General features: G+C 37.5%; 1 protein-coding gene across 1 annotated transcript in view; it reads left to right on the top strand.

Annotated features, from left to right (window-relative positions):
* The first annotated feature begins 3,874 nt into the window (after nt 1–3,874).
* The window catches only part of LOC131035688 (uncharacterized), a 122,239-nt gene continuing 108,671 nt past the window's right edge, over nt 3,875–17,442 (top strand). The window contains exon 1 of the mRNA XM_059222181.1: nt 3,875–4,028. Coding sequence (XP_059078164.1) covers nt 3,957–4,028 — 72 coding nt within the window. The 5' untranslated portion in view covers nt 3,875–3,956. The remainder of the gene's footprint in view (nt 4,029–17,442) is intronic.

Genomic DNA, 17,442 nt, shown 5'->3' with positions numbered 1-17,442 from the left:
TGAATATGGGAGCGATTCACTGGCATGACCATCACCAACACTAGATCGATATTGTCATGTATAGGGATATCCTGTTCGTGATAGAAATGAAGAACAAGATGTTCATGATAGATATCTTGATAGCTATGGATTCAGCAACAACTGCTCCTTATAGCTATCTGGAGCTTGTCAACTGGGTCTGCTTGCTCTACCACTGCCTCTACCATTAATAAAAACCCCATCACCATGATACTAGTTCCAAATGTACACCTTCAATTCATTACACAAGCAAATTTGGCATGGTGTTTCACCTATAAAAGCTTTAACGGTAGATTTTGGTCTCTCTCTGAATTTCTTATAACATAAGCCATAATTTTTTATTTTCCTTAAATATCCTTTGAACTACACAGTTACTATAATGTCCTTGTATGGTACTTCCTACAAGCATTATTAATAGACATGAACAAGTGCTTCATATCATGCTATAATAGGTATGCTAAATTTTAGTATATGTCTTCTAAGTTTCTTGCAAAACTATGCATGTATTTCAAGAATTTATGAGACAATGTGATGTACATTCATATATGTTTGTTCAGAATAAATTTGCAGTAGACAATAGATACATGTAGTTTCATTTTGGAGTTAAAATCAGGCTTGAGATATTTCTTCTTTATCTCAGGGCTTGAATTCTTTTGGATAATGCAAATAGAAAATGGTCGGACAATGCATCGAATGTGTCACATTTTTATGATAACAATACTCTAAGAGTTGTTAGGATTAAGCGAAATCATACTGCATCACATATGCTCGTTTGAACATGGTTTATTTCATAGCCGTCATACCAATATCTATGTGTCTTCACTGGCATAGATAGCAGATGATCCAACAACAGCTGCTCCTTGTGGCAATATCGAGTTTGAATAATGAGGTTGTTGTTAAGTTCTAAAAGGCCTTTTACAACATATTTGAATGCTGCATTCACAAATATGTTCGGTGTGTTTATAGGGAACATTTGGTTTTGAGTAATAATTTAAAGCTCTAATGAATAATTTGTTTTCCGTTTTTTGATGGGGTGACATTTCTAACTGTTTGATTTCTTATGGAACTCTTGAAGGATGGTTAGGTCGATGGACAATAAAAACAAAGGATTCAAATCTTGTTTATTCATCATGACATTTAAAATAGTCATCCTTTCTTAGCGTCATTCTGGTACCAAATCTTCCTCTTCAAAGATATTTGTTTCTATCCAATAACACAACATGTCTAGGAGTGCAAACACAATACAAGTATTTGGAAAAATAAAAAGTTGTAGTTCATGTTAGCATGACACCTCTTTCACCTACCATTCAACACACCACAAAATTAGATCCTTTATTAACACCTCTTTCACCCATCATTCAACACACCACATAATTAGATCATTTATTCATCTTCATATGCTATTATTTGTATTTCTAATGGTTGGGAATGAAAATTTTAAAAACAGATATAAGACGACAAAAATTTAAGATCTATCTACAACAACACATCTTGTATTTGTGGTTAGCTGAAATGTCGTTCAGTATAAGCCAAGGAACTAGTGATTTTATTCAATGTGAATTCCTTAAACAAAATTAATTATAACGAAATATCACTTTATCTTTTTTTCTAAAGGTTTATGTCATTCATACAATTATTTCAGTATTTGAGAAGGGATCATGGGTTTTAGATTCAAACATCTTTGGCCAAGCCAAAAATTGAGGATTATCCAATCTACCAAAGTCACTCAAAAGAAAATCCGAATCTCATCCCTTATGATTTTGGAGTCTTGCACTTAGGAAGATTTTATCATTGACAAGTTCATCCAAAACCATTCAACTTCGGCAAGAACCTCAAAGCCCATTGGCAAAACCTCTAATTTTGCAAATTGAAACTAGTGTTTCATTACAAGCTTTGAAACCAAGGTTTTAGGTAATATTAATATTATGACTAGGGTAAAATAATTTTTGAATCCATGTGGTAGAAAGAGAAATCACAACATACAACGCAAGGAAATTTACCCCCAAAATAACTAAGGTATTCTCCCTGAGCATGCGATGTAGGACCAAATCTAGTACACCTTCCCCTGAAAGACTAGGACCATTCAAGTCCTCTCTCAAAATTCTCTTCCAAGTAGATCCAACTTTTCAAATGATGATACTCTAACTTACAATTTGTATAATTACATAGCTGAATGAAAGCCCCTGAAGTATAATCATAGCAACAGTAGTCCCCTCCATGAGACTATTGCTTAAGATAGTAGTTAACTAACTATTATCTCTTGGTAAAGTAGACATAACCCTTTAAAACTAGTTTTAAAAGATTAACAATATAGGACAAACATCTCCATCTCCATCTCCATCTCTATCTCTATCTCTATCTCTATCTCTATCTCTCTCCCATATCTCTATCTCCTTACCTCTCCCCTCATCTCTGTTTCTCTCTTCTCTATATTTTTCACCATATCTACCTCTCTACCTCTCCCTCTTTCTAACCCCCCTCTCTCTCTAGATCTCTCTACTTCTCCTCTATTCTCTCTTTATTTCACCCCCATTTCTCTCTCTCCCTATCTTTATCTCTATATCTCTTTCACTCACACACCTTATTTACCCCCCTATCCCTATCTCTATCTCTCCCCTCTCTATTGATCTCTTTTTACCTCCTTTATCTCTCACTCTTACCCCCCCTCTCTCTCTCTCTCTTATTCAACTCATCTCTCTCTCTCTCTCTCTCTCTATATATATATATATATATATATATCACTTTATCTTTATCATACTATATTGTCATCTTCCCTATCTCATTGTCCCCCTCTTTCTATCTCTATTTCTCCCTCTCCCTCTTTCTCTCGCCTTACATCTCTCTCTCTCTCTCTAACTCATTATCTATATCTCTCTCTCCTATTCATTCCATCTCTCCCTCCATCTCTTGTGCTCTCTCCATATATATTCCTCTCTCTATCTCTCTCAATATATCACTTCTTTATCTCTCTATCTCTCTGTACACACACACACACATATGTATGTATGTATATGTATATGTACACACACACACACACACACACACACACACACACACACACGTGTATGTATGTATAATACTCTCACTCCCTCCATCTTTCCCAAGTTATACATATCTCTCTATCTCTTCCTATTTCTATCCCTATCTCTCCCTATTTCTATACATATCTTTCCCTACCACTCCCTCTCTCTCTCTCTCTCTCTCTCTCTCTCCATCGATATCTCTCTATCTCTATACAACATTTCTATCTATATCACTCCTTCTCCCCCTCTCTATCTATTGAGAGATATCTCCCTCTATACCTCCGTCTCTCTCATTCACTTCGTCTCTCCCTCCATCTGTCCTAATCTATTTCTCTCTACCCCCCCCCACCCTTCTCTCTCACTCTCTCACACACACACACACTATCTCCTTACCCCCCTCTCTCTATCTCTCCCTCTTTCTATCCATGTCTCTCCCTTTCTACTAGTGGACTCTAATTATCTCCCCGATTCAAAGGTTTTTTTATCATGCTTGAAAGGATGCATAGTTGATTTAAAGTTGTCACTTTTCCATTGAGACATTTGTTGTACAAAAACCATCATTTTCTAAATGACCTAGCACTAGACCTCATGTACTATACAAATGTTTGCAACTAATAGACCAAAAAATTTCCTAAATAACATTCCACCAATTTCTTGGACATACTCATAACACACCAAGATGCCATTGCTAGTTTAAGCACATATATAATCTCTCTTATTGGAGATTGTTTATTTTCCTTTAAAGATTGAAAATCTACCCACATTAGAGTTCGTACAAGTAACTTTACATATAAAGCTGAAAGAGTTGGCGAAATGTTCGTTATATGTGCTCACATCAACGGGGCAAAATTTAAAATATTAAATATTAAATATTAATAGCCTTGAGAGTCGCAGGGAGCTCAAAACGCAGAAAAGATGATAACAACGTCAGAGCATGCATTTGGAGAAGAGCCCGATGCTCCACAACTTCATGTAAAAATAAGCGAGGTCGGTTAATTTATCTATTTTCGCTTCCTTCAAATGGTTTCTTACTGTTTTCATTCCTGACAAATATTTTTTCCATTTTCTCTCATATACAAATTGACTTGGTGTTTAATTGTTCTAATTTCGTATTTTAGCTGCTAAAGCTCTGTCCATGGTCTACTTAAGATGTTAATGTGCCCAATTATTTTTGTCTGAGCACACTTTTATTGTTTTTACGCTATCTGTATGTAAAGTTTACCGTGGGTTTTAAACTTTTTTTCATCCGTGATACTCTCGACCATTCTAATTACGTCATTAGGTATTTTCCACATTAAATTTCTCAGTAGCACTGACAATGATTAGAAGTGCTCAAGTTTATAGAGTTCTATTTTGCATGGTTTAAGATACTTTGTATAGTTTTTTTTTTTAAATTTCAGGGTCTAAATTACCTCCTTAGCCTTGAAAATGTTTTGCGGAATTCTTGTTTTGAATATATTTGAGGGTTTTATCGTGTTCTAGTCTAGTTTGTTCTCATAGCCTTGAATTTGGTATGGTTTTTCTAAAAATTGACATTTCCTTCATGTATATCGTACCCAACAGCGGAAATATCACGAAGTCATTCACCAATTGATCGTAAGCGCTATTGGAGGATTCAGATACTAGGAAAGGGCTTATGGTGAAAATGACGAATCCCTTTTGGAGCTGCCTTATTTTTACAAGATTTCCTAATTTATTATCTAAAAATATAGTTTGGTTGTACCCATACATAATTTTTGTAATGCTTTCTCAGGTGTAAGTTATGTTTCAACCCTGTCTTTTTTGTGTTTTGCCTTATCATTCCGAATTCTCACATGATCATAAACAATGTTCTTGAAGCTATCCATCAAAGTGAAGGGAGAGAGGTCGCTCAAAGATCAACATGCACTTGATAAAAGGAAGTGGTGCTCAAAATTCAAATCAACCCGCACGAGTAGCAAAGTTGGTTTGGCTATGGGTTTGCTCCCCATTGGTCTCGGGTTCGACTCCAAGGCTTGGGTTTGTTTGATGCACGTGGCTTGTAGGTGGCTGTGTACACCCCTACAAGACTAGTCTTGCCTTAGCTCGCCCCTTCTTGGCCCCAACTTGGTAGTAAGTCCAAGGTAAGGCAGGTTGGGTGCTGGGCTAGGTCGTGGGGATACCTTTAGAGTAAAAAAATAAAATAAATTCAAATCACATTTTGAAGTATGCACTAGATAATGGATGCAATGAAAAGGTGCATGATTGATAAGGGCAAGTTCGAGGTCAAATGGAAACAGTTTTGGGAAAGAGGTGTCTAGATAAAAAATTAGCCAAGTATGGTGTTGAGGTGCACAACTGTAGTAGAGGCGTGCACTTGAAAAAGAAAAAATCCATAATTCAATTTTTTGTTGTTAGGTGCATGTGGGGGCATGAGTAATGTGCCCTTATGAAGGCAAAAGTACAAAGTTTGAAAGCACGATACAAAGGTGTGCGTGGAGAGGAAAGTGGTGCACCTAAAAGAAGACAATTAATTTCAAACTACAAGTTGCATATAAAGGTGTGCACGTATCGGATGAGTGCGTGCTTGAATATAGGTGTAATGTCCCCTTCTTAGTAGGAGGTAATTAGTGGTCCATTAGCCTATTTTGGAAACTCGTAGGTTGACTGGAATGAGGAATTAGGGTTTCCTATTTTCTAGGAGGATTCCTCGCAGTTTTCAGGGATGTTCTGGTTGGAGTTTGGTAGAAAGAATTGAGGATTCCTTCTGGGTTTTTCGAGAGCTTCACGGTGGTATAACATGCATTCTGTTTCAGAGTGATTTCTGAACTTACTATTTTTAGTAAGTTGGTGGTAGCTGATTGAATTTTGAGGTTTTTCTGGGTTTTTCGAGCTCTCTCACAGGGTTCAACGAGCATGTCTTTCGGAGATGTTTTCATGACTTACTATTTTTAGTAAGTACCAGTTCAACCAAAGCTATTTGTGGCAGTCTTGAGTAGAGTTTCAATCTAGTCCAGAACTAGTATTTTCTGTGCTCCAGTTCATATGGTTGATTTGGCAGTGATCAATGGGCGATTTATAATTGATTAATTAAATATTATTACTTTATTCTAAAGTTTAATATTTAATTATTTCATTGATTATATTTTGGAGGAATGACTTAGGAAGGAAAATATTATATTATTTATCCTAAGTCACATTTTTATTTCCCTTAGCTGATGGCGACATCAGATTGCTTTTTCAATTTAGTGATCATTAGTGTGTTATTTCTCTATGAGTGTGTTTGAGTTTGCTAAGTGTGTTAAGCTTGGATGTATTCATCAGTATTGGACAGTATAATCTCTCTATTCTATGCATTGTATCTCTTTATTGTAAGGTTGGATAGTAGTACTAACAGCCATTTCTGGATTGTAAAGCAAACTCCTACTGAAAAGTGGAAGAGGCTGACTTGCCGCCTACATTTGGCTCTGTAATACTGTCCTCCTGTTGTATAAGCGGTAGAGTTGATTTCGTAATTTCTTTATTGTCCTCTCGCTGAATAAGCAGTGGAGTTGATAGTGAATTTCATTTCTAGTTCTCATGTTGCATAAGCGGTAGAGTGATTGTTCTTAAGTTTCTTGCATCATCCTTGGTTGGTTTACAGCCAAGAGATTTTAATATTCTCCATATCTTGCTGAAAAGTGGAAGGGGCTGGCTTGCCGCCCATTATTGTAATAAGCATTTTCAGAAGTTTGCATCTAAGGATCCCCTGCCATTGTATGCTCTCACCCTCCCAGCTTTGGCTCTCGGTGATCAAAAGGTGTAGGGCTTGTAAAATTTTTTAAAAAGAAAAAAAAAATTGTTTGGGATATTACAGTGGTATCAGAGCCACTCTTCCTGCTATCCTGTGTGTTAGGGGTTCTCCATGAGTGACAGAGATATTAGATACTACAACAGAGAATAAAGAAGGCAGCAGTTTCAAATACTGTCAGTGCTAGTGGAAGAGACTTTTTCAAAGGTCTTGAGAAACATAGAGAAAGAGGTTGATTCAACCAAATCAGCGGATTCAATGGCAGAGAAAACTCATATCAGAATGGTGCCAATGGGGCTGCGGAGAGAGTTGAGAAAAAGTTTGATACTATGATGGACATGATGTCCCAGTTGCTGGCCACATTGAATCAGAATGTTGGTGGGGGTTGAAGTCAAAATCAAGACACCAATGGACACCATGCCAGTACCTCTAACAATTCAGGAGGTAATGGGAATGACAACAACCATAGTAGTAACAATGGAGTACTAGTTGGTTTGGTGTCAAGACCCTTGCAACCTGTTTTTCTTTCAAAGGAAGCACTGCTACCTGTGTTAGAAGTGTTGGTTGAAAATTCTGTACACTTGGGGAAATATACAAAATTGTGGTTTCAATCATAGCACACGAGTAAAAACTCTTCTAATTAAGGGAAGGATCCCCCTATCTAACTACAACTTTGGAAATAAAATAGGATGGGACAACAATCTTTCTTCTTTTTTCAAGAAAGACAATATCCTCTGAAGAGAAAATGATAGCGATTGAATATGAACAACAGTAACCACTTTCAAGTGAAATGAGAGAAAGGAAATGAAGTTTCCTGAAAGCGCAAAGACTTCCGTCACTTCCTTCGGGACGGGACAACAATATCAAGCTCAAAGACTTGATTATGTGAAGTCCTATCTACCCTTTGCTATACTAAATTTTACAACAAATAAAAGACAACAGCTCAAAGACTGGAATAATCTATTCTTTCAACACAAAGACAAGAATTAATGCAAGCTCAAAGACTTGCTGCTTTTTCTTATCAAACAATAATTTTCCCTCAAAAATGGACGCAAGCTCAAAGACTTGCTGCTCCTTCTAGAGATTTTCCTATTTTAATTAATCTTCTCTACTTGCAGCTCAAAGATTTCAAATCAGATTAGACTAAGCTCCTTTAGAAACACTTTGCATGGAAGAAATAAAAAGATTCAAACTCAAACATGTAGCTCAAATACTCAAAACTTGAGTAATCCTTCTTTATTATTCTTCAAAACTTTCAATTCACATACATAAGCTCAAAGACTTCTTGCTGTAAATTTGGCAGAGTTTTTGCTTGCTTTCCCAAAAGATAAAGCTAAGTTGCTGGTATGGGTACGGGCACGGGTATGGGTACGGGCACGGGTATGGGTACGTGGGTACGGTACGCTGGTACGACAATTTTTTTTGGGGGGGTTTGGGTACGTCCATACAAAAAGATATAAAAATCATAAATATATACACATATGGGTGAATTTGGATTGGTTTTGAAAGTCCGTTGAGGAATAGAGCTAGCAGTGGTTGCCATTATGCTATCTACAACAAATTAAAAAATAATTATTAACATTTAATATTAAACAATAAATTATAGATGTTAAATATTTATATTTAATTTAAAGTGAAAGTGAAATTATTATAATTATGAAAGTAACCTATAACAATATTTAAATATTTACAAACTTTAATAATGAAAGTAACCTATAATTAAAATTTAATTATGAAAGTAACCTATAATTAAATATTTAACTTTTATTTAATGTGAAAATAAAATATTAGTTACACAATATAAAAATATTCATATTTAAAATAATAGTACTATAGATTAAAATTAAATATTATATTTAATTTTGATATGTATTATTAATAATTATTATTTTAACTATTTTGTAATTAATATTTTATTTTCACATAAATAAAAAATAAATATTTAATATTTATTATTTGTATAAAATTATAAATTAATATATAAATCATAAATTAATAAATTTATATCAAGGCTCCATTTATTTTGTTTAAAATACAAAATATAAATAAAAAATACAAAAAATACATAAACAAAACTATAGAAAATAAATATAAACAAAATAAATCGACGAAATAAAAATACAAACAAGACATCAATAATACTATAGAAACAAATTAAATTTTTTTTATTTTAGTTGGCCGTGTGCATGTGCCGTCGTGCCCTCGCTAGTCTACCTCTATGCCTTCTACCTCTGTGTTGGTCTACCTCTGTTCCGTCTACCTCTGTGTTGGTCTACCTCTATGTCGTCACTGGTTTTCTCTGCTGAAGACAAGTACGTCGTGCCATTTTCTCTGCCGAAGACAAGCGAAATGCGTTAAGTCAATGAATAACCCCTCGTGCGTGACACAGATTCATTAAAAAAACTCCATGGAATCGCCATGTCGACCTCAGATTCGTCGGGATTTGTGGGTCAAAATGGGGATACGTTTCAGGAGCAAAAAAAAGGAACCCTGTCTGATTCCACAGGATTCCAAGTCGAATCTGAATCTGACACGTACCGTACCCGGATTTGGGGGAAAACTTGGAGGTACCGGTAACGTAGAGATAAAGATTACAATAGACCCCTCAAGTATTTATAGAAGAGGAGCCTTGAGAAAAAGGTGGGAGGATCCTAACTAACTTGAGAGATTCTCTCATCCACCAAGACTTATTCCATAACTAACTAAGACTTCAATAACTAATTAAGACTTATTCCAACTATAGTCCTATTCGGACACAACTTGTAGTTGCCTTACATGTAATTACAAAAGTGCAAGTAATGTGTAACTTGCATTTTACAAAAAATACTTTTACATGTAACTTGTCAAAACAAAATTACAACTAAAGATTACAAAAGCGAGAAAATACAAGTAAGTGTTGAAAAACACTTAAATTGCATTACGTGAAGATGCGAATCGTCTAAACTTCTGGATGCTCATTTGTAGTTCCTCGGAATTCGGTTCATAGGTGTTCTTGGCAACAACCATGGTCTTGACTCTTTACAATAGTGTCATGACACCGGAGGAGCGCATAATTGTTTTTATCCAGGATAGACTGGATTTCATGCAGAAAGGCTTGGTGTTTCATGAAGCGGCCGAGAATTGTTCGCTTCTCCATTCATTATGAATCCTCATTTGTAAATCAACAAGAACTTCTTCTTCTGGAATCAACTCTCCATCTTGTCTTACTATGTTACAAGAGACCCTTTCACAATGTGAGACAATATCTCGGAAAACTTCACCCCGGAATCTCTTTGCATCACCGATCTCCTCAATGAGGGAGTTAAGAACAAGGGCCTTGTTTTCCAGAAGCTCTTCAAATTCCAAGTACATGACCCTGGAAGAGATGATGGCGTGCTCTTGTAGAACACTCAGCTGTTGTTGGGGCATGGTACGCCAGATTGTCAAACTTTCTTCAACACTTTCCAAATTCTTTTTGAAAGTATTAGAAGTCTGATCCAGTTTCTCTTCAACAGTCTCCAACTTAGACATCATCTGAAAAATGTCTTTTATTACCTGTGCACATAGATCATGAAGCTGATCAACCCAGGAATCCAGTGCTTGTACCTTTTGAGCAACCCTTTCTACTCCACAAATTGATTCTTGGGAACCAAAAGAACCTATGGAGTTACTCCCTTCAGCAGCAGGTTTTGTAATTTTATGAACGGCTGCCATAAGTTGTCGGTTTTCCTCTTCTAGCTTGTCTTTCTTTGCTAGAAGCTCATCACACCTTTGTACCAATGAAGCAACAAAAAACTGAGCATCATGTTTAATGACCTCATGCGTCTGTTTTTCCAACTCTATCCTTGTAACCTTATAATCGGCAGCTGACATTTCTTCAATAGGTTCCACAATTTCAGCTACCTTCATCTTGTTGCTGTCAAGAGTTACTTTGGAGATAGTCTTGGCCTTCTTAGCAACTTTGGATGTGAACTGTTTCAGTTGCTGGTAATCAAAGGCATCGGGTGAGATTTCTTGCTTCTTCCTTTTCGGGGTAAAAGAACTAAGCCATGGAGGCAAAGTCATCAACTCCCCTCCAGTAGCAGCCGCAGGCAAAGGAGAAGCAGTTTCTGTTTGAATCACCATGGTCATCCTGGGAGGAATATTTGTTTGGATAGCGACCACGGTTTGCTCAGTTACCAATGGGCATGAAGATTGCCTCATGAATTCTTCAAAACCAGAAGTGGAAGTATCAATTTTTGATAACTGGATGCAAGTAGGAATATCCTCAGGAACTTCCAACACACTCTCTTGTTGATGATCAGGAGATGGCTCGTATACTGAAATGGGAATAGCATTCTGAGGAGACTCATCCACAAGAAAATTAGGAGGAGAAAGAGGCGTCTCAATGGAAACTGGAGGAATGATCTCATGAGGCGAGTCTGAAACTGGAGACTTAGGAGCATCATCAGATTGCTGCCCCTCTTCTAGATTATCCAGATCGATCACCTGAATATGGAATCGTGATTTTTCCTTCCCACGAACTGTCGTCTCCTCAGGAGGAAGCACTACTGCATGGCTGACTCGCAACTTGATCCTTGTGCCCGAAGATGATGCACTCTCCTTGTTGTCAACCTGAATCTCAGACTTACGTCCAAGAGGCCCCATAGAATCATCTTCTTTACCAACCTTGATTTTTATAAGTCTAACAACATTACTTTTCAGCCATGCGTTGGTGTTGGCCAAGATAGGCTGAAATCTCTCAAGGATGGATATGCACTCTTTGTGCAACCATTGGATCAAAGGAAGTGGAGCTTCCTCAACCCTTTGTGAAATATATTCAAGATCAAGTATGTGCCCATCATCAATCATCCCTTGTGGGATATCCATTAAGTTCAAATCAACAATTTGCTCAACAGTGAGCCTGCAGTAATCCATTTTCAGAACTTCGGCTTCTGTGCGGAGATCTACCCAGATGTCCTCAATGCGATGCACGTGCACAAAAGATTTCTTGATCTTCTCCTTCATACCCCTATAATCAAAATCAACTCTAGGTTTAAACCTTTTGAGCTTGATTTCCTGCAATTCAGTCTCCATGGCCTTAGCCTTCACAGATGTGACAAAGGAATACCGACCAATTTTCAATGGGTTTGTGGTAGAGATCCCCATTCCAACCTTGTGTCTAGCAGACTGAAAAGTGTGGACAACCATGATCTGTCTTCCCAACTCCATAAGAATGATCTTATCAGTCGGGTATCTAGGAAGCATATATGGCTGACCACCATAGCATCCAATTCTCATATAGGTGAAGGTGGGAAACTGCAGAAACAAACATCCATACTCGCACACCTTGCCCCATGCCTCATCTGATACTCTCTTGTTCTCGAGATTTCTGTCAAACTGACACATGAAATATCCGAAGAATGCATCTTGGACTCTTCTGAAATGCAGTCTGCTGGGTCTCAACGGCAACTGGTCATAATATTCCCAGATTGGTATAAGTGAGCGATCACCCTTGGTAAAAAGATCTGGAAAGTGTCTAAGTGATGCTGCCAAGTATACCAAATATGAATTCATGAAGAAAGTCATGGTGGTAGGAACCACTACAAGTTGTTCACACAATGCATCGCTGATGACTTCTCCCCATGAAATATGACGAGACTGCCTTATGAACTTGATGAACTGGTACATCCATGGCTCAAAGACATTGGAATGCTCAAGGCCCATCATCCTGCTGAGAAGGGTTATGGTGTCTCCGATCTTCCATTTGAAATCATAGCGTTACAACTTCGCCCACCTTGAAAAGGAGGCTCGTGGCTCTTGGATCCACCTATTGATGTGTCGCTTGCAATCTTTTTCCCTCTTCACGTAATACTCTGCTGCACTTTCTTTGTAGATTTCCATATAAACAGGTGTAGGAGGTATTCTGAAGACCTTCTCGATCGTATCTGCATCAAGATGGATTATCACCTCACCATCATCATTTTTGATGGCCCGTCTCTTTGTCAAAATGATGGGCGCAGGCGAGAACAAACTCAGGTTCTAGGGCAGCCACTGGGAAAGATGATGCATGGTGGATATGGCTGTCCAACAGCCGCTGCAAGTTATTATCCTGTGGATCTTCTACCCTCTTGACAAATTCTGACATATCCACGTGCTCTATTTCCGTGTCTCTGATGCGATCCAAAGGAGAAGAAACCTGGGAAGGGGCAACCTCGTTCTGATATTTGTCATATTTGTACTTCATTTTCTTTGAAGCTGGAGATGCCGGCAAATTTGACATTGATTGTGAACCTGGAATACTGTGATGAAGACTTAAAAGAGTTAAGACAACATCATAGTTAGCTGCAAATATCATTCTTCCTTCTCCAAATGGGAAAAACTTCGATTCTTGAACTTCACGATTTTTTGAGAGGAAAAGGGGAAATATATGGAAATGGGAAAATCTTGACTTTGACCAATTTCGTATCTTGGGGAAATTTTCGCAAGTATACAAGTTGGAAAGAACATACATGCAATCGGGGTTTTAAAACCCGAATGCAAGTACACTTGTAAATTTGCAAATGGAAAAATGGATGGAAAATGAGAATTTGACTTGTGGAAAATGATGGAAATGGAAAGTACGGATATGGGAAAAAAGAATGGATATTAATGGGAAAATCCGGGAATGTCATTTTTATGAAAATGTTAAGAACTCTTCAACATGTAATCCGGTTTTTAAAACCCGAATTTGAAAGGGAGGGGTATTTCACACTTTTCAACTTGGGATTTTAACCAAAAAATGGTTAAATTCCATAACCGTAAGGGAAGAACAAGAATTTCCAGCGAACTTGTAATTGGGATTAAAATTCCCGAATACAAGTAAAGAGGGAAATATGGGAAGAACAATGCAATCCAAAAATTGCATTCCAAGGGGAAGATTTCTCTCACAAAAACCGATTTTTGGGGGAAGAACAACATATGTCCAAAAAAGCAACTAAGAAAACAAGAAAATAATAAAATGAAGGAAAGAAAGGAAAGAGAACATACCTTTCTTCAAACTGAAAATGCTTCTTAAAAAATGCAACAATCTTTGGAATGGAGAAGAATATCCAATAAAAAGAGACAAACCGCAACACTAAACCCTTGCCATGTTTTGGAAAAAACGTCTTATATGAAAAAACATGGCAGCAAAAGAGAATAGAATGGCTTGGAAAATGCTTGAAACCTCCTTAACCCTCAACGCCTTAGCATGAAAGGCAAAAACGAACTAGGAGACAGCAAGTTCGTGGAGATTTAGTCTCCCAAAATGTGGCATTTTGGAAAAATGTGGTTGCTGATTTGGGGCAAAAAACCAGTAAATGCAACCTCCATATGGCGTGACAAGTGGTTTCAAATGCATAAGAATAGGGTAGAAACCAAAACGCCTCTCCTTCCTAGAAGATCTCCACAAAAATCTGCTTGGAAATCTTCAAAAACCGTTTTTCCTTGCAATTCGGGTTTTTGGGAGAGAAGAACAATTTCGAATTTGCACTTGCATGTGAAAATCGGGTTTTTTTAGCCAAATAGAAAGTTTTATTTTCACTTTTTCACTTACTAAGCAAAAATCGGGATTTTTTAAGCCAAATAGCAAGTTTTATTTTCGACTTTTTCACTTACTAGGCAAATTCGGGTTTTTTTGAACAAATTGCGAGTTTAAAATTGTCAAAAATGCACTTTATGTGTAAAATCGGGTTTTTTGGAGAGAAATGCAAGTTTTACTTACTTGTAAAAGGGAAATAAAATCCCTACAACAAGTTATACTTGCATGCACACATGTAATGGGGATTTAAAATCCCTATTACATGTAAAAACCATTAAAGTAGGGGTTTTTTGAGAGAACTACAAGTTTACTTGTAATTTAGCCAAAAACTTCCTATTTTAACTTAAAAAACCCAAAAAACAATAAAAATGATAAAAACAATAAAAGGGAAATTTAAAACAAATTACAAGTAACATTTTTTAATAAAAGTGCACATGTAATAAGCTGAAAATTCCCCTACAAAGACCAAAACAATGAACATCATTAAAACTTGTAGTTTGAAGAAAATTCTCTACCTGCAGTCGAGATTTTAAAACTCGAAATTGAAGGAAAGACATAGCAAATGAATCCAGAATTGACGAAATTCGAAACGTAGTTCGAGGATGGACTGAGGATTAAGCCAGTCCAAGGATTAGTCGAAATTCTACCTTGGGAAGCATGCCATAGAGTAATTTTTTTTTTTTCATTTTTTCACAAAAATTTCATGTTGTGGTCTTTCATTTTTGGAAACAAAAATGAGGACAACAAGAAGTCCCAATAGCTGATGAGATACAGGCATGTTACATGGAGTATGCTTCACTTCCCATAGAGATCCGAGACATTTTGTCTCTTGATCAATTCATGAATCAGAAGGAGAGAAGGGAAGGGAGGTTTGATAACAGATACTCCGCTCCAAGAGACTATCAACAAGCTCTTGGGAAGGTCACTCTAGCACATTTTGATGGGAGCAATAAGTGCATAGCTAGAGCTTGGGTCCAGAAGTTGGACAATTATTTGTCCTTAACGCCAATGCCTGAAGAAGATGCCATTAAGTTTGCTATCCCGCACTTGGATGGTGTTGTTCACGATTGGTGGTACCATGGGTTGGTTACCCTTGGACACAATTTGATAACTACATATGCTGAGTTCACAAACAAGCTGATTGAAAGGTTTGATTCTAAGGATCCATAGGTTAAATTCAGAGAGCTTGCACAACTCAAAAATCAAGGCTCCTTGGACAACTACATAACTGAATTCTAGAATCTTTCTGTTATGGTCAGTAGTATTTCTAAGAAAAGGCTAGTGGTCTTATTCACTGAAGGACTTGAAGAGCCCTTGAAAGGTTGGGTTAAAGCTTTTGATCCACCCATCTTAGCTGAAGCTATCAAGAAATCAAGGAGTATGGAGTTGGCTGCCCCTAAGTGCAAATTTCAGTCCAAACCTTCTTCATTTCAGAAGGACAAGAAGAAATTTTCTCATCAGCATAAAAAGTTTCCTTCTCGGATGGATGACGAGCTCTGCCAAGATCTCTAGAGGAAGAATTTGTGCTATTCTTGCAGAGAACCTTTGCCCCGGGACATAGGTGTCATGGGAAGGGTAATTTACATCAAATGGAGTCCTATTTAGCCGATGGATTTGATTCTGAAATCTCTGAACAATAGACTGAAATTGAGGACAATGAGTATGAAGAGGCTCTTGAAGGGCCTGAAAGTGATCAAGATGATAGAGGTGTGGTTGCTCAACTCTCGAGCCTTCACAAGAATGAGTTTTTTAGAGTTAGGGGAGTGTTGGGAGAGAACCGTATCATAGCTCTTATTGATACGGGAGCAACTCATAACTTCATTGATGAAAAAATTGTTGCTAAGAGAGGGCTAGTGATTGAAGAAGTTGAAGGATTCAAAGTCATGGTAGCTGATGGCTCCACCATATCATGCAATCGGATGATTTCCAACATGTCTTTTAAGTTGGGAAATCATGAGATTCGAGATGACTTCTTTGTGATGAGCATAGGAGGGACTGATGATGCAGTCCTTGGCATTCAATGGCTGAGATCTCTTGGTGAGATCACTCTAAATCTGCAAACCATGGAACTGAAATTCATGTCCCATGGGAAGAGGGTAGTGTTGCAAGGAATGTCTAATGGTGGTCTCAGAATTGGATCATTGAAGAGGATGGAGCGGCTAATCTGCCATGACCAAGTGGAATGGGGAGCAGAGTGTTTGATAATGCCATCAAGTCCACTTGAAGAAAGGGGGAACTACTATGCAGACATTCAAGCATTAATCACAAAAAAGAGTAAGGTCTTTGGGAATCCACCTCTTGGTAGACCTCCTGAGTGTATGATTATGCCATCTAATTCACTTGAAGAGAAAATAAGTTATCTTGATGACATTCATGCTTTGATTACAAAAAGGAGTAAGGTGTTTGAGAATCCACCTCCTGATAGACCCCCTGAGCGAGGTACTGAACACGTCATTGAGCTAGAAGAAGGAGCTAAGCCTGTTATGACTACTTATCGATACCTAAAGAAGCCGAAGGATGAAATAGAGAAAGCTATTAAGGAGCTTCTTGACATGGGATATATTAGGCCTAGCAAGAGTCCTTTTGCTTCGACTGTTGTATTGGTGAAGAAGAAGGATGGAACCATGCCCATGTGCGTGGATTACCGAACACTCAATTAGAAACCATAAAAAATTGGTACCCTACCCCGAGGATTGATGAGCTCATTGATGAGCTACATGGTGTCGTGTTCTTCTTAAAGATTAACCTCAGATCAGGCTACCATCAAATCAGAATGAGGGGATCTAATGTCGAGAAGACTGCTTTCAGATGCCACTTTGGGCATTTTGACTTTTTAGTCATGCCTTTTGGTTTGACTTACACTCCTGTCACATTCCAGTCTTGCATGAATAAGGTCTTCCAGAAGCAGTTAAGGAAGTTTGTGCTCATATTTTTTGATGACATCCTCATCTTCAACAAGTCTTGGAAGGAGCACTTATAGCACTTGGATGAAGTGCTCAGTATACTGGAGTCCGAATCCTTGTTTGCTAAGGAGTCCAAATGTGAATTTGGAATGAAATAATTGCTCTATCTTGGTCACATTATTAGTGCAAAGGGTGTGAAGGTTGATCCTGAAAAGATAAGTGCTATCATTG

The sequence above is a fragment of the Cryptomeria japonica genome, chromosome 6 (assembly GCF_030272615.1).
Source record: "Cryptomeria japonica chromosome 6, Sugi_1.0, whole genome shotgun sequence".
Classification (NCBI taxonomy): Eukaryota; Viridiplantae; Streptophyta; class Pinopsida; order Cupressales; family Cupressaceae; genus Cryptomeria; species Cryptomeria japonica.
The sequence above is the reverse complement of the archived record's forward strand: the minus strand, read 5'-3'. Positions and strand labels throughout refer to the sequence as shown.